The 22,138-nt window shown below is 50.9% G+C and overlaps 1 protein-coding gene across 3 annotated transcripts in view; it reads left to right on the forward strand.

Moving 5' to 3' along the window:
- Positions 1 to 21,784, forward strand: part of LOC129381798 (uncharacterized) — a 126,167-nt gene extending 104,383 nt beyond the window's left edge. Inside the window, exons 5-6 of one of the 3 annotated variants that reach the window (XM_055064967.2) lie at positions 17,620 to 18,145; positions 21,554 to 21,784. In XM_055064967.2, the coding sequence (XP_054920942.1) occupies positions 17,620 to 18,127 (508 nt within the window). In that variant the 3' untranslated portion in view covers positions 18,128 to 18,145; positions 21,554 to 21,784. Of the gene's footprint in view, positions 1 to 17,619; positions 18,146 to 19,235; positions 19,426 to 21,553 lie in introns of those variants that run through there. The other 2 variants (XM_055064966.2, XM_055064964.2) reach the window with 2 other exon arrangements.
- Positions 21,785 to 22,138: the final 354 nt, after the last annotated feature.

Raw genomic sequence — 22,138 nt, forward strand, 5'->3', positions numbered from 1 at the left:
TTCGCGCACACTCACACATGCACACACGCACAGAGATACGACACATGCTCGCCCGCATTCACATTTACACTCGCCCAGGCATGTACACACGCATGTTCGCGCACACTCACACAAGCACACACGCACAGATATGCGACACATGCTCACCCGCATTCACATTTACACGCGCCCAGGCATGCCCACACTCACATTCGCGCACATTCACACAAGCACACAAGCACAGAGATACGACACATGCTCACCCGCATTCGCATTTACACGCGCCCAGGCATGCACACACACACCTTCGCGCATACTCACACAAGCACACACGCACAGATACGATACATGGTCGCCCGCGTTCACATATACACGCACCCAGGCATGCACACACACACGTTCGCGCACACTCACAGAAACACACACGCACAGAGATACGACACATTCTCGCCCGCATTCTCATTTACACGCCCCCAGGCATGCACACACACACGTTCGCGCGCACTCACACAAGCACCAACGCACAGAGATACGACACATGCTCACCCGCTTTCGCATTTACACGCGCCCTGGCACGCACACACACACCTCGGCGCACACTCACACAACCACACACGCACAGAGATACGACACATCCTCGCCCGCATTCACATTTACACGGGCCCAGGCATGCACACACACACGTTCGCGCACACTCACATAAGCACACACGCACAGAGATACGACACATGCTCGTCCGCATTCTCGTTTACACGCGCCTAGACATGCACACACGCACGCAAGTCCGCGCACACTCACACAAGCGCACACGCACGACACATGCTCGCCCGCATTCACATTTACACGCGCCCAGGCATGCACACACACACATTCGCGCACACTCACAGAAGCGCGCACACACAGAGATACGACGCATGCTCACCCGCGTTCACATTTACACGCGCCCAGGCATGTACACACGCACGTTCGCGCACTCTCACACAAGCACAGAGATACGACACATGCTCGCCCGAATTGACATTTACACGCGCCCAGGCATGCACACACGCACGTTCTCGCACACTTACACAAGCACACACGCACAGAGATATGACACATGATCGCCCGCGTTCACATTCCCACGCGCACAGGCATGCACACACACATGTTCACGCACACTCACATAAACGCACACGCACAGAGATACGACACATGCTCGCCCGCGTTCACATTTACACGCGCCCAGGCATGCACACACACACGTTCGCGCACACTCACACAAGCGCACACACAGAGAGATACGAGATATGCTCGCCCGCATTCTCATTTACACGCGTCCAGGCATGCAAACACGCAAGCCCGTTCGCGCACACTCACACAAACGCACATGCACAGAGATACGACACATGCTCGCCCGCATTCACGTTTACACGCGCCGAGGCATGCACACACACACGTTCGCGCACACTCACACAAGCACACACGCACAGATACGACACATGCTCCCCCACATTCCTATTTACACGCGCCCAGGCATGCACACACACACGTTCGCGCACCCTCACACATGCACACACGCACAGAGATACGACACATGCTCGCCCGCATTCACTTTTACACTCGCCCAGGCATGTACACACGCATGTTCGCGCACACTCACACAAGCACACACGCACAGATATGCGGCACATGCTCAACTGCATTCACATTTACACGCGCCCAGGCATGCACACACTCACATTCGCGCACATTCACACAAGCACACACGCACAGAGATACGACACATAATCACCCGCATTCGCATTTACACGCGCCCAGGCTTGCACACACACCCCTTCGCGCATACACACCCAAGCACACACGCGCAGATACGATACATGGTCGCCCGCGTTCACATATACACGCACCCAGGCATGCACACACACACGTTCGCGCACACTCACAGAAACACACACGCACAGAGATACGACACATGCTCGCCCGCATTCTCGTTTACACGCCCCCAGGCATGCACACACACACGTTCGCGCGCACTCACACAAGCACCAACGCACAGAGATACAACACATGCTCACCCGCTTTCACATTTACACGCGCCCTGGCACGCACACACACACCTCGGCGCACAGTCACACAAGTACACACGCACAGAGATACGACACATGCTCGTCCGCATTCTCATTTACACGCGTCTAGGCATGCACACACGCACGCATGTTCGCGCACACTCACACAAGCGCACACGCACGACACATGCTCGCCCGCATTCACATTTACACGCGCCCAGGCATGCACACACACACATTCGCGCACACTCACAGAAGCGCGTACACACAGAGATACGACGCATGCTCACCCGCGTTCACATTTACACGCGCCCAGGCATGTACACACGCACGTTCGCGCACACTCACACAAGCACAGAGATACGACACATGCTCGCCCGAATTGACATTTACACGCGCCCAGGCATGCACACATGCACGTTCTCGCACACTTACACAAGCACACACGCACAGAGATACGACACATGATCGCCCGCGTTCACATTCCCACGCGCACAGGCATGCACACACACATGTTCACGCACACTCACATAAACGCACACGCACAGAGATACGACACATGCTCGCCCGCGTTCACATTTACACGCGCCCAGGCATGCACACACACACGTTCGCGCACACTCACACAAGCGCACACACAGAGAGATACGAGATATGCTCGCCCGCATTCTCATTTACACGCGTCCAGGCATGCAAACACGCAAGCCCGTTCGCGCACACTCACACAAACGCACATGCACAGAGATACGACACATGCTCGCCCGCATTCACGTTTACACGCGCCGAGGCATGCACACACACACGTTCGCGCACACTCACACAAGCACACACGCACAGAGATACGACACATGCTCCCCCACATTCCTATTTACACGCGCCCAGGCATGCACACACACACGTTCGCGCACCCTCACACATGCACACACGCACAGAGATACGACACATGCTCGCCCGCTTCACTTTTACACTCGCCCAGGCATGTACACACGCATGTTCGCGCACACTCACACAAGCACACACGCACAGATATGCGACACATGCTCACCCGCATTCACATTTACACGCGCCCAGGCATGCACACACTCACATTCGCGCACATTCACACAAGCACACACGCACAGAGATACGACACATGCTCACCCGCATTCGCATTTACACGCGCCCAGGCATGCACACACACCCCTTCGCGCATACTCACCCAAGCACACACGCACAGATACGATACATGGTCGCCCGCGTTCACATATACACGCACCCAGGCATGCACACACACACATTCGCGCACACTCACAGAAACACACACGCACAGAGATACGACACATGCTCGCCCGCATTCTCGTTTACACGCCCCCAGGCATGCACACACACACGTTCGCGCGCACTCACACAAGCACCAACGCGCAGAGATACAACACATGCTCACCCGCATTCACATTTACACGCGCCCTGGCACGCACACACACACCTCGGCGCACAGTCACACAAGTACACACGCACAGAGATACGACACATGCTCGCCCGCATTCACATTTACACGCGCCCAGGCATGCACACACACACATTCGCGCACACTCACAGAAGCACGCACACACAGAGATACGACGCATGCTCACCCGCGTTCACATTTACACGCGCCCAGGCATGTACACACGCACGTTCTCGCACACTTACACAAGCACACACGCACAGAGATACGACACATGCTCGCCCGCATTCATATTTACACGCGCCCAGGCATGCACACACACACGTTCGCGCACACTCACACAAGCACACACGCACAGAGATACGACACATGCTCGCCCGCATTCACATTTACACGCGCCCAGGCACGCACACACGCACGTTGAAACACACTCATACAAGCACACACGCACAGAGATACGACACCTGCTCGCTCGCATTCACATTTACACGCGCTCAGGCATGCACACACACGCTCGTGCACACCCACACAAGCACCAATGCACAGAGATACGACACATGCTCGCCCGCATTCACATTTACACGGGCCCAGGCATGCACACACACACGTTCGCGCACACTCACATAAGCACACACGCACAGAGATACGACACATGCTCGTCCGCATTCTCATTTACACGCGTCTAGGCATGTACACACGCATGTTCGCGCACACTCACACAAGCGCACACGCACGACACATGCTCGCCCGCATTCACATTTACACGCGCCCAGGCATGCACACACACACATTCGCGCACACTCACAGAAGCGCGCACACACAGAGATACGACGCATGCTCACCCGCGTTCACATTTACACGCGCCCAGGCATGTACACACGCACGTTCGCGCACACTCACACAAGCACAGAGATACGACACATGCTCGCCCGAATTGACATTTACACGCGCCCAGGCATGCACACACGCACGTTCTCGCACACTTACACAAGCACACACGCACAGAGATACGACACATGATCGCCCGCGTTCACATTCCCACGCGCACAGGCATGCACACACACATGTTCGCGCACACTCACACAAGCACACACGCACAGAGATACTACACGTGCTCGCCCGCATTCACTCTTACACGCGCCCAGGCACGCACACACGCACGTTCGCACACACTCACACAAGCGCACACACAGAGAGATACGAGATATGCTAGCCCGCATTCTCATTTACACGCGTCCAGGCATGCAAACACGCAAGCCCGTTCGCGCACACTCACACAAACGCACATGCACAGACATACGACACATGCTCGCCCGCATTAACGTTTACACGCGTCGAGGCATGCACACATGCACGTTCGCGCACACTCACACAAGCACACACGCACAGAGATACGACACATGCTCCCCCACATTCCTATTTACACGCGCCCAGGCATGCACACACACATGTTCGCGCACACTCACACAAGCACACACGCACAGAGATACGACACATGCTCACTCGCATTCTCATTTACACGCGCCGGGACATGCACACACACACGTTCGCGCACCGACAGAGATAGGACACATGCTCCCCCGCATTCTCATTTCGACACGCCCAGGCATGCACACACACACGTTCGCGCACCTTCACACAAGCACACACGCACAGAGATACGACACATGCTCACTCGCATTCTCATTTACACGCGCCGGGACATGCACACACACACGTTCGCGCGCACCGACAGAGAAAGGACACATGCTCCCCCGCATTCTCATTTCGACACGCCCAGGCATGCACACACACACATTCGCGCACATTCACACAAGCACACACGCACAGAGATACGACACATGCTCACCCGCATTCGCATTTACACGCGCCCAGACATGCACACACACACCTTCGCGCATACTCAGACAAGCCCACACGCACTGATACGATACATGGTCGCCCGCGTTCACATATACACGCACCCAGGCATGCACACACACACGTTCGCGCACACTCACAGAAACACACAGGCACAGAGATACGACACATGCTCGCCCGCATTCTCGTTTACACGCCCCCAGGCATGCACACACACACGTTCGCGCGCACTCACACAAGCACCAACGCACAGAGATACGACACATGCTCACCCGCTTTCACATTTACACGCGCCCTGGCACGCCCACACACACCTCAGCGCACAGTCACACAAGCACACACGCACAGAGATACGACACATCCTCGCCCGCATTCACATTTACATGGGCCCAGGCATGCACACACACACGTTCGCGCACACTCACATAAGCAGACACGCACAGAGATACGACACATGCTCGTCCGCATTCTCATTTACACGCGTCTAGGCATGTACACACGCATGTTCGCGCACACTCACACAAGCGCACACGCACGACACATGCTCGCCCGCATTCACATTTACACGCGCCCAGGCATGCACACACACACATTCGCGCACACTCACAGAAGCGCGCACACACAGAGATACGACGCATGCTCACCCACGTTCACATTTACACGCGCCCAGGCATGTACACACGCACGTTCGCGCACACTCACACAAGCACAGAGATACGACACATGCTCGCCCGAATTGACATTTACATGCGCCCAGGCATGCACACACGCACGTTCTCGCACACTTACACAAGCACACACGCACAGAGATACGACACATGCTCACCCGCTTTCACATTTACACGCGCCCTGGCACGCCCACACACACCTCAGCGCACAGTCACACAAGCACACACGCACAGAGATACGACACATCCTCGCCCGCATTCACATTTACATGGGCCCAGGCATGCACACACACACGTTCGCGCACACTCACATAAGCACACACGCACAGAGATACGACACATGCTCGCCCGCATTCTCATTTACACGCGTCTAGGCATGTACACACGCATGTTCGCGCACACTCACACAAGCGCACACGCACGACACATGCTCGCCCGCATTCACATTTACACGCGCCCAGGCATGCACACACACACATTCGCGCACACTCACAGAAGCGCGCACACACAGAGATACGACGCATGCTCACCCGCGTTCACATTTACACGCGCCCAGGCATGTACACACGCACGTTCGCGCACACTCACACAAGCACAGAGATACGACACATGCTCGCCCGAATTGACATTTACATGCGCCCAGGCATGCACACACGCACGTTCTCGCACACTTACACAAGCACACACGCACAGAGATACGACACATGATCGCCCGCGTTCACATTCCCACGCGCACAGGCATGCACACACACATGTTCGCGCACACTCACACAAGCACACACGCACAGAGATACGACACGTGCTCGCCCGCATTCACTCTTACACGCGCCCAGGCACGCACACACGCACGTTCGCACACACTCACACAAGCGCACACACAGAGAGATACGAGATATGCTCGCCCGCATTCTCATTTACACGCGTCCAGGCATGCAAACACGCAAGCCCGTTCGCGCACACTCACACAAACGCACATGCACAGAGATACGACACATGCTCCCCCACATTCCTATTTACACGCGCCCAGGCATGCACACACACATGTTCGCGCACACTCACACAAGCACACACGCACAGAGATACGACACATGCTCACTCGCATTCTCATTTACACGCGCCGGGACATGCACACACACACGTTCGCGCGCACCGACAGAGATAGGACACATGCTCCCCCGCATTCTCATTTCGACACGCCCAGGCATGCACACACACACGTTCGCGCACCTTCACACAAGCACACATGCACAGAGATACAACACATGCTCGCCCGCATTCTCATTTACACGCGTCGAGGCATACACACACGCATGTTCGCGCACACTCACACAAGCACACACGCACAGAGATACGACACATGCTCGCCCGCAATGACATTTACACGCGCCCAGGCAGCACACACGCACCTTCGCGCACACTCACACAAGCACACACGCACATATATACGACACATGCTCACCCGCATTCACATATACACGCGCCGAGGCATGCACACACACATGTTCGCGTACACTCACACAAGCACACACGCACAGAGATACGACACATGCTCTCCCGTATTCTCATTTACACGCACCCAGGCGTGCACACACACACAAGCACACACGCACAGAGATGCGACACATGCTCGCCCGCATTCACATTTACAAACCTCCAGGCATGCACACGCACACGTTCGCGCACACTCACACAAGCACACACGCACAGAGATACGACACATGTTCTCCCGCATTCTAATTTACACGCGTCCAAGCATGCACACACGCACGCACGTTCGCGCACACTTACACAAACGCGCACACACACAAAGATACGACACCTGTTCGCCCGCATTCATCTTTATACTTGCCCACGCATTCACACACATACACACACCAACGCACGTTCGCGTACACTCACCAACGGACACACACCGAGATACAACATATGCTCGCCCACATTCACATTTACATGCGCCCACGCATGCGCACGTACACGCACACACGCACGCGCCCACTTACGCACGCTCGCGCACGCTCACAGAAACGCGTGTACACAGAGTTACCACACATGCTTGCCCACATTCACATTTACACGCGCCCACGCATGCACAGATGAACAAGAATGTACGCACGCAAGCACACGCAAACACGCGTGTGCTCGCAGGCGCATACACGCCCTTGTGCGCACGTTTTTTTTTTTTTCAAATACCCAGGTACAAACACGCGCGCACCCCCAAATACAAGTACAACGCACGCCGCTCAAGGGGTGCACACCCATATTCCCTCCCTTTCCGGCCCTGTTGCTTCACAAAAATACATGCGTGCAAACAAGTACCGTTTAAAACTCCAGCTGTAATAAATATCTTTATGGTTTGAATTTCGCGCGTCTTCCACTCTATGTGCCCTCTACTGAGAGGGTGCAAGACGATTTGCACCCTCTCGTGGGACATAACCGCAAATCCCCGACCAAGACACTGCTTTAACGCACCCCCTATGCTCCGACTTATTGCCATAAATGCATATGTTGTTAAAAAGGACTATCCTCTTGGCGCGGACAACTGAAACCAAATCTTGAGTTTTGTGTTTCGGCCATATGGTGGAAGACTGTCGAACTCAGTTCTACGTGGCGTCAAAAAAAGATGGTATCGCGCAGCACGGCATGCAACCGCTGCCAGCGTGACACGGAATTATAGGTGCAAGCGATTAAACGACACGGCTACGGCTTTTCTTTTATTGGCCTACGGTTTCCAAACTTTCCGTAATTGATACGCTTGGGCTTATATTAGACACCACGTGAACTTGCACGACTGTGTTTCAAAAATCGCTTTTGCAAACATGTGTTACGCAAGTGTAGAGATATGAGATAGTCATCAATCGATAGCTGACTCTCCGGAACGCTGCACTGAATACTACGACAGAAAGCCGTAGTTTATCACAGCTACCATTTCTGTCTCGAAAATCGAGTACAAATTTTCGTCGTTTCCACAGGCTTCCAGTGCTGAATCTTTAATCACTCTGGGAATGAAATTCTTGCTTGCCAGAGCGTGGCCGCTGCATTTGGCTCGTTTCAATTGTCTTCCAGAACATATCTGTCACCTGCCTTTTTCAATATTCGACCTGCAGCTTTATTTATTAGCGAAAAACCTGCTTGTTCCATTGAAAACGCGCTAGCTTCGTGCCGTGGCCGCTTGGTGCGCTAGTTGGTACGTGTCCAAAGAAAAAGCAATGAAGCTCTGGTGAAAGCGCTGGAAAAAACTTTAAAACATAGACGAATACCCGACAGTTGGCGGCAAAGTAGAATGAATTTAATGTATAAAAGTAAGGGGGAGAAAGATAGAATTCACTCCTATGGACCGTCGACCATTACAGCGGTAATATACAGGCTGGCAATGCAGGCATTCCAATTATTGCTTCAAGCGTGGGCAGAGAATAATGACATTTTGGGAGAACTTCAGAATGGCTTCAGAATAGGTAGGCGTTTAAATGATAGGTTATTTGTTCTTGCACAGTGTATTGAAATATCCAAAGTAGAAACCAGACCGTTATATGTGGCCTTTCTAGACATTACAGAAGCCTATGACAACGTAGACCGCAATATTTTGTGGGATATTCTGGAAGGTGAAGGCTTAGGTGACGATTGTCTACAGCTTTTGAGAGAGATTTACCTGGAAAATACCGCTTTGCGTTGAATGGAAAGGAAGGACTGAGGCCGGGGTGCCCTTCATCCTCATTGCTGTTTATGATGTACATGGTGAAGATGGAGAGGGCGCTAGGCGGAATATCGGCTTTAATCTCTCATACAAACAGGCGGGTACAGTAGTAGAGCAGCAGCTTCCAGGTTTATTTTATGCGGACGACATTGTGTTGCTGGCTAACAAGCAAAATGATTTGCGATCTCTGGCTAATATCTGTGGACAGGAAGGCAACAATTTAGGTTTGAAATTTAGAGTTAGAAAATCAGATGATGTGTTATTCAATGACAACAGTAAACAGACAGTGGCGATACAAGGCAAGGAAATACCTCGGGTAACAGAATATAAATACCTTGGTATATGGATAAACGAAGCAATAGATATATGAAAACACAGGAAAAACAATAACAGTGAATGGGAAGAGAAATGCAGCCGTAATGAAGCACAGAGCTCTATGGGGACGCAATACGTACGAGGTGCTCCGAGGTATGTGGAAAGGTGTAATAGTTCATGTAGGTTAGCCTATTTATTCTAGAGTAATCTTGCTCTTTCTCTCATCTAATTGAGAGCAATTCTAGGCCTTACTAACCCTTGATCACTGCTCTCTACCTTACCTTCTACATTAAAACGTCTGCTGTAACCCGTGGGCCTGTAAGGAAGGATAACCCGTGAGGAAGGAAGCACTGTGTCAAAGGGCAAAGACGGGTGGCGGCCGAACAGAAGGTAAACGGGCGAAAAGCCAGCCTTCTCGTGACGGGTCGAATTATGAGCGAATCATAAAGGGTAACGTGCTGTCCCAATCAATGGGGTCGTCAGAAACGAACATAGACAGCATTTCTGTCAACGTGCGATTAGGCCCCTCCGTCAGTCCGTTTGTCTGCGGGAGGTAGGCGTTGGAGAGCTTGTGCTCGGCAGAACAGGAGCGAAGAAGGTGTTCCACTACTCGAGGCAAGAAGATGCTGCCGCGATCAGTGAGGAGCTGCCGGGGCGCGCCGTGATGGAGGATGACGTCTTGTGTAAGGAAATCTGCCACCTCAGCTGCAGAGCTTGCGCACAAAGTTCGCGGGAACGCGTACCAGATCGCGTAATCAGTCGCGACAACGACCCACTTATTGCCAGGTTCTGACGTCGGAAAAGGGCTGAGACGATCTATACCAACGCGAAAGAATGGTTTTGAAGGCACATCGATGGGGTGAAGGCGTGCAGCGGGCAGCACAGCAGGTTTTTTGTGGCACTGACCGAAGGCAGCAACGTAGCGGTGCATAGAGCGGTATAGGTCTGGGCAGTGGAAGCGGCGCCGTACGCGGTCGTAAGTACGCGAATTGCCGAGGTGGTGTACTGTAGGGGCGTCATGAAACTGCTAAAGAACTAATGTACGGAGATGGCGTGGTACAACGAGAGAAAATTCTGATCCTTCAGGACGTAAGCTGCGCCGGTAAAGAACGTCGTCACGAAGCGCGAGCATGCGCAGCATGTGCTCCGAATGTCCAGAATTGAGACGATCGATGAGAACACGTAAGCCTTCAACAAGCGGTTGTTCAGTGCGGATTTCGTGCGGATAAGAAATGGCCAGAACTCAAGACTCGGTGTCATGCGCATCACATTCAGGGAGGCCGACAGGATGGCGGGAGAAGCAGTCGGCGTTCTTGTGGAAAAGTGCTTACTTCTGTAAAACAGCCGATGAACATTCTTGCAGCCGTAGCGCCCATCTACCCAATCGTCCAGTGACAGTGAGTGAGGGAAGCCAGCGCAAGGCATGGGGATAGGTAACCACGGAAAATGTGCGGCCGTACAAACAGGGGCGGAATTTAGCAGCTGCCCAAACTAAAGCCAGGCACTCCTATTCGGTAACTGAAAAATTCCTTTCGGCAGTTGACAGGAGGTGGCTGGCGTATGAAATTACGCCCTCTGCGTTAGGCTGCCATTGAACAGCCCGCATTCCATGGCCACTGGCATCCGCGCGAAGTTCAGGATCATAAGGAGCCAGCAATGGGGGAGCCGTGAGCAAGCGTACGATAGCTGAGAAGGCTTTGGTTTGAGCAAAGCCCATTGTGAAAGCAATGTCCTTCTTAATTAAGTCGGTGAGTGGGCGAGCGGTTTCGGCAAAATTCTTGATAAAACGATGGAAATATATGAGAATGGCCCAACAAAGCTTTTTACATTGCGGTGAAAGACGGAACAGGAAAGTTCTGGACAGCGTGAATCTTGTCAGGGTCGGGTTGAACGTCAGCAGCACTGACAAGATGGCCAAGAATGGTAAGTTGACGACATCCAAAGTGGCACTTGGATGAGTTCAATTGCAGGCCGGCGCGCAGGAAAACAGCAAGAATAGCCGATAGATGCGTTAGATCACTCGCGAAAGTTGAGGAAAAGACGATGACATCGTCTAGATAACGCAGACATGTGGACCATTTATAGCCGCGAAGTAAGGAGTCCATCATTATTTCGAAGTTTGCCGGGGAATTACAAAAGCCGAATGGCATAACCTGCAATTGTTACAGGCCGTCCGGTGCTATGGAGGCAGCTTTCTCAGGTCCATGTCATCTACCGAGATTTGCCAATAGCCTGATCGGAGGTCCATCGATGAAAAGTACTTGGCTCCGTGCAAACAGTCGAATGCGTCATGAACACGCGGCAAAGGGTAGACATCCCTGGGTGTTATATTGTTGAGGTGGGCTTTTGTGTGGATTACACAAAAGCGCCAACTCCCGTTCTGATTCTTGACAAGGATAACAGGGGACGCCCACGAACTGCAAGATGGCTCGATAACGCCTTTAGTCAACATACTATCCATTTCTTATTCTATCACTTGTTCAGCATGTGAAACACGGTACGACCAGCGGCATATCGGATTGGTGTCTCCGGTGTAAATACGATAGGTAAAAAATGTCGCGGTAAGTTTCTAAGACGCGGCGGAGGTCAACAGCCTTGTGCCGGAAGAAGATAAGGTACAATCATCTCGCTAAGATCGTCTGTGAGAGTCGGTGAATCGGAGGTTCCTGTAGAGGGAGATGGAATGTTCGCGTCAAGCGCCATATGTCGCAGTCGTTCACAGGCGTGATGTCGCCCAAAGACATGCATCTGGGAAAGTTTGAGTCGAGCAGTTAAAATTAAGGAGAGGGAGCGAAGTCTGATTGACTGTCGCAGTGAGCACGGCGTGGGGAATGACCAAATTTCTTTCAAGCAGTATGTCAGTACATAGTACATGGATGCTGTCAGGAACAGACGGAAATGATAGCAGGGTGACGTACGTAGTGGCTTGAGGTGATAGTAGGTCGTCTTCGATAGAGCATAACCGTGGCTGTGTGACTGCCGTGAGGCAGTTCAAGCTGAATGAAACTAGACGTGCAATCAAAGAGGGCTAAATCGGACGATAAAAAGTCTAAACCGAGTATCACACCGTAACGGCATTGTTCCAAAGCGGCAAGCAAAAGATGTTAAGCGCCCCGCAATGCGCGGTAGGCGTTTCTCCGTCGGTGACGCGGAGGGTGCGTGATGCAGAGGGTGTGAGAACTTTGTTCAGGCGTCGGCGTAATTGGGCACTCACCAGGGATACGTCCACGCCAGTGTCAATGAGTGCTGGGACGCCATCGATTGAAACGTTCGTCATGTTCTGGTTTGTCGGCAAAGTGGTCAGATGCTTTTGCGGTCGAGTCGTCAATGCAGCGTCACCTCGGCGAGCTGCATCGCTTAGTTTCCTTGGGACGGGCGTCGGGGCTGCATTGGGGGGTACAGTGGGCGACCAGCCTGCGGCGATAGGAACGATGGTCGACAAGCTGATTGGAATGACGACGAGGTACTCTTCCAAGGTGCACGAGCGTCATTCTTTGGCTGTTGTGGTGTCAATTGAGGACGCTAACAACCCTCGCTATGTTCGGGGAGCTAATAACTAGTGAATGGCGGCCGTAGGGGAGAGGAGACAGTGCGGTTGTTACAATGGCGAGCAATTCAAGTCAAGTCAGTTTTATTTACATCATTATGATGTGGGTAGGCTCAGGCAAAAAAGAGAACGATTTTCGCTTGAGGGAGCCCGAGCCCCCCTACACACTCTAAGAACAGTTTACACCCTTTGGAATGCCCCTTCTGCCACACAACGATAATCGTCATCCGCCTTTGTGCGTTCCCTTTCTTTAACGCTGCGAGCCCGCTACTTTCCAGTAACAAACGGCACGCGTGTTATCAGCATGATAGCATTGCCGACAAGAAATGCTATCATGCTGATGACGCGCATGCTGTTCGTTACTGGAAAGTACCGGGCTCGCAGCGTTAAAGAAAGGAAACGCATCAAGGCAGATGACGATTATCGTTGTGTGGCAGAAGGGGCATTCCAAAGGGTGTAAACTGTTCTTAGAGTGCATGGCGTACAGCAAGGTCAAAAGTTTTTTAAAAAAGTACAAAATCCACACACACTACATAACAGAATATAATACAAGCAATTCAGAACAGTCGATATAAACTCTTGGTACATGCTCATTAATACGCAATGCATAGGTGTTAACAGAGATGCAAATGTCATTCGTATCACACTTTAACGCAAAGGGAATACAGCGGAACAATTCCGAAATATCATTATAAGTGAAATTCAGAACAATCGATATAAACTCTTGGTACATGCTCATTATTACACAATGCATAGGTGTTAACAGAGATGCAAATGTCATTCGTGTCGGACTTTAATGCAAAGGGAATACAGCGGCTTACAAAAAATGATTTCTTAGAGTTTGTGTACTAGATGTTTCAAGAGAAAAACGTTCAAATATGAATTTATTTAGTAACCTTGGAACTGCAATGTGACCGATACGCCAGCAGGCAAAACAGATTGGCCGACCATCAGTGGTGTACCACTCGGCTGGATTTCGGTAGCGTGCAGGATACTACGGACCAGTTGATAGACCCGTAGCATGAGATAACTTTGAAGGTGCAACGGCACATGCAGAATAAACTGCAAGAGTAGCGAGTTTTTCGCAGACTATTGCCTGTACAGATGGTGCTGTAAGAAAGTTGTTTGGCTCACTGGGACTGGAAAAGAGGGGTACAGGAGCCATGGCTTCAAGTTCTCGCCGCACTCTCCGTGTCAAGTCATCTGATGATGATGGCCACTGCATTTCTAGCCTGCCGTCACAAGAGGATGTCGCAGCTGTGTTCCGCAGGCGTGCGAATTGCGTTGCAATGCGGTGGCTCTTGGCCTGCTCATAGCGTCAACACTCTTTTATGATGTATTATATTGTCGCACAATTTTTGCACATGAGCAGGTTGAGAGCATCGTCAGCGATCCTTTTCAATACATACCCAGCCTTGTTTGGCAGCCACATCGCTGTCGGCCTTAAGGCGAAGAGCCAGCACGTTCTGCATGTAAGAGACGTATGATTCTGTGGACGTCTGGGCACGGGTCGCTAGTTCTTTCTTAACGGAGCACTTCCGCCCTGCGGGACGGCCGAACAACTCCTTCAGCTTCTGCTTACACGTGTCGCAGTCCTTAAGCTTTTTCTCGTGGTATACCACACCTTCGCCGTGCCTTGCAGGTTGAAGACCAAGTTAGCTTACATAATCGTCGGTTCCCATTCGTTGTGGGCACTTATACGCTGATACGTAGCAATCCAATCTTCCACGTTGAATATGTCGGTGCAGCAGAACGTTCCTGGATCCCGCGGCTGAGTCAGCACGACCATCAGTCGTGTAGACGACGATGTAGACCACGCCATGTCGCATCCTGCTTCGTCCGTAATGTTGCCCACTCCGAGGTGATGACCGCTGCGGAAATCCGTTGTTTTACGTGGGTACCTCGCACCTATCACCAATTTGTTACGTTACAGAAGTCACATATAAAGATGTATTTACAATATTTGTGAGAGAGAGAACGATATAAGAGACATCCATATAAGAGAGACAATACGGGGTAGGATTTATAATTCGTGAGGGCATAGTGGACAACTTTGATGAATTCTACAGCATTAATAAGAAAGAAGCAGTCGTCGGAATAAAACTAAATAGCAGAAATGAAATTAAAATAGTACAATACTATGCTACAACCTCCATTCACGATGATGATGACATTGGCCAACTTTATGAAGCTGTTGGATGACAATTGAGAAAGGTGCAAACTCAGTATACTCTAGTCATAGGCGACTTCAATGCAAAAGTGGGGGAAAAGCGGGCTGGGGAACAAGCATTTGGCAACTACGGCATCAATTCTAGGAGTAGTAGAGGAAATATGATGCTAGAATTATTCGGAATAGACTCCGATTAATGAATACCTTCTTCACAAAGCGCAATAACAAGAAGTGGATCTGGAAAAGCCCTATTGGAGAAACAAGAAATTAAATAGATTTCATAGTCTCTAACGATCCCAGCATTAAGATATGTCTGTCCTCAAATTTTTCACATAAGGAAATGCCTCCAAGGCTTTAATTAAAGCATTTAGTAATTCTTCGCTAGTCTTCTGATACTCAAGTTATCAGCAGCAAAGTATGTCCGCCAAGCCAAACATGGATGAATGGATGGATGTTTTGAGCGTTCCCTTTGGAACGCTCAAAACGGAACGCTCAGGTGGGTTGCGCCACCAAGCTCTTGCTATTATACTGCCTGATATCCTACCTAGGTTAAACAATAAAAAAGGGAAAAAAACACGATGAACTACCACACCCACATTTTCTGATCCCCTATTGCGAATTGTGCTTTTGTATGTCTCCGTTTTTTTGCCGTTTCCCTACTTTTCTTCTACCAATCCTCCAATCGCCTCTTGCCAATCCATTGCGGACATGTTTACTTTTCCACTGCTCCCGCTGAACCCAATGGTTTCAAGGAGGCCAGTGGTGCCTAAATCGACCGCGGGGTAGACGTCTTCACATTCTAATAAAACATGCTCCATAGTTTCCCTAGCTTTACCGCAGCAAGCACATGCTTCTTCTTCCTTCTTATATCTCGCTTCATAAGTGCGTGTTCTAAGGCATACCGATATCGCTTCGATAAGTAATGAGCTTCCCTTTGAATTATCATAAATTGTTTCTTTCCTGATTTCGTTTTTTCCTCATAGGTAGTTATTCATGACAGGTTTCTTTTCCATTGCCGCCACCCATGAGATTATTTCAGCCTCTCTAACTTTCCGCTTGACGTTCTTTGTCGCTATGTTGCCCTCCCTAGAGGCCGCATACTTGCTGGTACGCTTCGTAGTTCTTTTCCACCACTGTGAATGAATGGTTTTCCTGTACAAACAAATTTCCAAGCAATTTGTCTGCAAGAACGCCACCTTGTATACGCTCATAGCCTTTCTCTAAAAAATTATACGGGCTCTTAAAAAAGCACGCCCTATGTAACGGCACCCAAAAAGAGTCTTCTTGATAAAACAAGTGTCTGCCAACAGGTGACGCATCAAAATAGACAATCCGTGAGTGCTTGTCTGGTCTGTAATACCAGCACGTTTTGGCCTGGCGCTACATTCTGCGTCATTGTAACTCCCATCGCACTGGCGCACATCTTGACGTTGTTTTTAGTGGCTGTGGTTTCCAGTGATGCGCGGAGTCAGAAGAGCTACCCTGGGGTCCTGCCAAGCCCTGTCACTCTCGAAATACGCCGGCATAACTGCGCTGCGAAAGTCGGGCGTGCATTGCGCCACACTGAGGCCTTGTGCGGTTTAACAATGTCATTACTGGCACTTTGAGACGCCGTAGTTTGAGACACCTCAATCAAACTTCACGAAACTTTCTTTCTCTAATTTCGGCGCCATCCAAAAGTTGTCGCTGAAGCCGGGAACCAAATTCACGACATATTGCGCAGCTGCAGAACGCCAAGGCAACTGAACCACCGCAGCGGGTGCTTCATCGTCACTTCATTGTCTGTGTGCTTCATAGATCACTTCATTCATTGCCGCATATTATGCGGCATACAAGGTATACAAGATGACTTCTGATGACTGCATGAGGCATAGAGAATGGACGTACTACATTAATTCTCCGGCGTTTCTGCACGCAGTCCACCGGACCAGTATGGCGTGCCGCCCAAGAAGAGGCCGCCGTCGAGCACCGAATTGCAGGAGCCGGGCCCCGACGATGTGACGCCAAGTGCGTCAGGCGTGCCAGCAGAGCGGGTGTCGGTGAGCGCTGTGTCCGAGGCGCATGCCGCGGGCGGCGAGGTGGCCGCGGCGGCCACCGAAGGCGGTGACAAGTCCGCGGTATCCTCAGCACCATCGTCCGAGCATCGCAGTGACCACAAGTCCATCCAGGGTTCAGGAAAATCCCCCGGAAAGGGGTCCGCCTCGGGCTCCGCCAAAGAGTCAGTCTCGGCCTCTGGCAAAGGGTCTGCCTCGGCTTCCGGAAAGGGATCCGCGAGCGCATCCGCAGAAGCGTCCAAGAAGTCCTCCCGCAAGGGTTCTGGTACCCTGGAGAGTCCGGACGCTCCTGCTCCCGGTGGTCCTCCCATAGAGGCAGTCGCGCACGAAGCACCTGCCGAGAAGAAGGACAGCCAGCTGGCGAACAAATGATGTCAGAACTGGCCTCAGGTACGTGGTTAACGCATTCCTTAGGGCAGTTCGACAAAAGAGAAATCCAGTTTATGATATCGCACGCGCTGGTCGGCCACTTTTACTCGAGCTGCGCATACGACAGCTGTATGAGGGGGGCAAAGTTAGTGCTGAAGAAAGACTAAGGAACATCGGTCAAAATAAACGGGCGGCTAAAGAGAACAATTATTTTTACCTCAAAAGCGTAGGCATGGCATGAAAACAAGAAAGGTCAAGAAAGATGGCAACCAATTATGGAGTCATCAAAAAGAAAGTAAAGCAGGTATAGGGCGAATATTGTGCAAAAGATGGAAGCAAAGAATCATGATGATTCACAAAGACCGTAATCAAGAAATCAGCCTAGAAAATTAGTGCAATAACAGAGAGGACAACGCCTTGTTTTTTGAGGCCCGAGTTGGAATTAGATCCGCATTAACAAAAGTCCGGAGACAACTCAGCACATTGTAATAAAATGCCAACATATACATGCAGCCAGAACCATAGGGAATGTCCAGCTTCCGTAAGCGCTGGGATTCGAAGATGAGTGGACTGTTAACAGGGGTCCATATAACGGACGTCTATGGTGACACAAAAACAAAAAAGCAGGGAAAGGATGTAGCCGGCACCGTTACAGGCCAAGGTAACTTGAAAACTATGGAGATGGGGAAAATCCTTGACGGTAATTGACTCACGGAGGCGAAGCGACTATTTGCATCTGCCACGTTGCAGAGCGGGTGCCATTATAAATCATCCTCTGAGCGTACAGCTTATATTTTGCAGCTGTCCTGTCAACGTGCGAGGGTAGGATATTGACCTCTTTCTTGTCTCACGCGCATCATGATTCCTTCTGTTTTTGACGGACTTAACTTTCTGGCCAATAGCATCAAGCGAAACGCGTTAACTGCGGCAGTAACGGTCAATTTCAGTTTTCCTTATATTACAAATAAGCGACACTCTGATCCCATCATACATTCTGTTATCGAACTTCACCAGTGAATATTAGTGGGTGTAAACTGATTCAAATCTAACTGTCGTGCCTGCCCTCCTGACAGATTTTCTCTTTCGTTGTTCTTTTACTTACGACGTCCAGTGAGCCCGCTGTAATGTCTTTGCAGCAGCGTACTCAAACTGCGGCACGGTTCGGAGAACGAGTCCCGTGGCGGCACCATGACCGATTTCACTACGTGGGCTGCACTTTCCGTTGGCCTGCCAAGTCCTGCTCGGAAACACCTCACGAGGACAGCGTCCATCAGAAATAAAGCTACCCGTCCTAACTCTCAGCAGGGGATGATGATTGACCACATAAATTCAGAGCGAATGAAGCGCTAACTTAGTGCACGTTATCGAACATGCGTTAGGTTTCAGCGGCAATGGTAGCAATCACTGTGCGAAAGCTAGTGCCACCTATGCGTTATCTAAGTGTGCTGCACTTCGCGTACACAGCTAATCTTCGTACATGTGACAAATCGGGACAATTATCTTTGAGCGATATGTTATCCTGGTCCATGAGTTTCTCTTCGGATGGGCTGCCTCAGTACGACCATGGTAGACATGCGGAGTGATCGGCGGTAGTGTTCCGGTATATGCTTCCGCAGGGAGCAGAGTTGCGCATAGGTCCGCCGCCGTGATCCAGCTCTGCAGCGAAGCCACTCCTCGCGCGCGCAGGAGCCAAATGCCGCGCGGTGTTCCGCCTTTTTCTCTAGTGGTCGTGAGCTACAAGCGCCAATTGTTCGCAGGCGCTTAGCAAAGGGCACTTCTTAATACAGGCTACGCTCGAACGAGTCATTCGTGCAGCCGGAAGGGGTGGGCTTCCAACAAACCCTAAACTTTGTATGTACCTATGTAAACACGCATATACAAACACACACACGAACGTACAAATAGGGGGTAGGACCGCCTTCGATTCCCCAAAATAATATACTCCCGTGGCTCGAACAGCTCCAAAGTTCGCTCGCAAACGCGTAGTACGTTGCCACAAAAAGCGGTGCAATTATTTTCAGCATGCATATGAAGTTGTCTTATCATGGTCAGAAAGCAAGAAATGTTTTAAAGCGCATTTTGGCTGCCGAAACCAGCCGATTAATGACCGTCGCCAAGAGAGCTATCGTGCCTGCAGTTATGTCAGTGACCGTTAACAGTGCGCTATTTATCACTAACCATCGTTAACAACAGCTGCACGTTTTCGATACACGCGGTGCAGACACAGATTTAAGCGCATTTCAAATGTTGACATGCGCACATTTTAAGCAAAGCTTACTTTTATTTACTATTACTATTTAGTAGTACTTACTATTTAGTAGTGCTTACTATTTAGTAGCAGCAAATCTGCAAGTAGAAAAAGAGTCAAGATGCAAGAGCTTCGAGCTGCTTCTCTGAACGCACGATCGACGGTCCACTGATTGCAATGGCGATGGTACTGACGGAAACGACGAGTTCGCATGAGTCGGCGATGCGCCCGTAAAGTTGGCTTCGCAGCGGCGCGGATCATTTGACGTCATTTTTCGCGCTCGGCCAATAGCGGTGCGAGCGGCGCCGGAAAAGTTATGCGCAACTCTGCTCCCTGCGGGAGCATATACAGGAACACTAATCGGCGGTATACAATATACTGCCATCTATCAGTGCGTGTTATTATGCGCTCAGCATGTAAACAAAAAATGATGTTCTTAAGAACGCCAGATGCCTTTCGCATCGCAATCGCATCGCTAATTATCATTAGCGTTAATGCTGCGCCATCTACTAGGTGAACCCACGGGTTAATGAGGTCTCTCTGGGTCTAGCAGTGTCTAATCAAACAGCTGATATCAATTTAAAAGATAAGATATATTGCTATCACTTTGTTCCCAGGGTGAGATGGGACTCCGTGGATGGGACGAACCGATGGCTAACTTTACCAAGCATTTATCACGGCGAAAAAAAAAAACATCAAGGGCGAATTCATATCGTAGTGGGCAGTTTGGGCTCGTCTGGGTGGTCCTCAGTTATATACGGTAATCTGCGGTCGGCGCGAGTTACGCTTACCACCGCAGTAGTCAGCGGTAAAAGGCGCGCATTCGCACTGGGTCTAACGTAGCACGTATAAGAGGACATTGCACTAGCGTGTAAAAAAGACGCACAGGAACATGAAAAAGATACACCCAACGCTAGACATCGGCTCGCTTTATTCTCGGGAGGACACAAAAAACAATCTATGGGCACTTTGCTGAGCTAGGCTGTGATAGGCGAAAACCTATCTATGACTGCCTCTGTTGCTGTTGTCTGAACTGTCCTGCGAACGGACTTCGCCGTGGCCGCAAGCATGGGATGCCATCACAGGCATATGGCTGCAAAGTTTGTCGCCGGTGCCCGCGCTTTCCCACGCGCCCACGCGCACAGCGCTACTGGCATGGCGCCTCCTCTCCTTGCTTGCAGAATCGCATCTGGTGGTGGAAACGCTGGTGCAGAATCGCAGAATCGCTGGTGGCGCCTCCTCTCCTTGCTCCTTTCGCCGGTGATAACCGCTTTCCTGCGTCTACCATGGACTGCGCCCGGACACTCATGAGCCACTAAAGGCATACACCTTAATATATAGGCAAAAAGATGCTTGCTATATGATCAATCACTGAAGCGCATGCGCAATGGCATCCTATTGTGCAAGAATTTTATTTCCTTTGCTGTCAAAGATAAGTTAGGCTTGCTGACGCAGGCCTGTTTTTCCCGATGAATAAGGAAGGCCTGAAGTATTTCATGCTCTCTCTGATCTGTGCTAGAAGTAATCACTTGAGTCTTATCAAAGAGCGGCATGCATTCATTCTCACAGCCCTTGCAATGTGCCGGCAAGTGGCCTGATCCCGATGGCACTTCGACAAGCAGCTTGTGCTCCATTAGGCGAACATTGATAAACAGGCCAGTTTGGCCGATGTAGCAACTTTGGCATGACAGCGGAATTCTGTAAACCACATTTGTCCTGCACTCAACATAAGAAAGTCGGGATCTGGGCACTTGGCGGCACACTGC

The sequence above is a fragment of the Dermacentor andersoni genome, chromosome 1 (assembly GCF_023375885.2).
Source record: "Dermacentor andersoni chromosome 1, qqDerAnde1_hic_scaffold, whole genome shotgun sequence".
NCBI lineage: Eukaryota > Metazoa > Arthropoda > Arachnida > Ixodida > Ixodidae > Dermacentor > Dermacentor andersoni.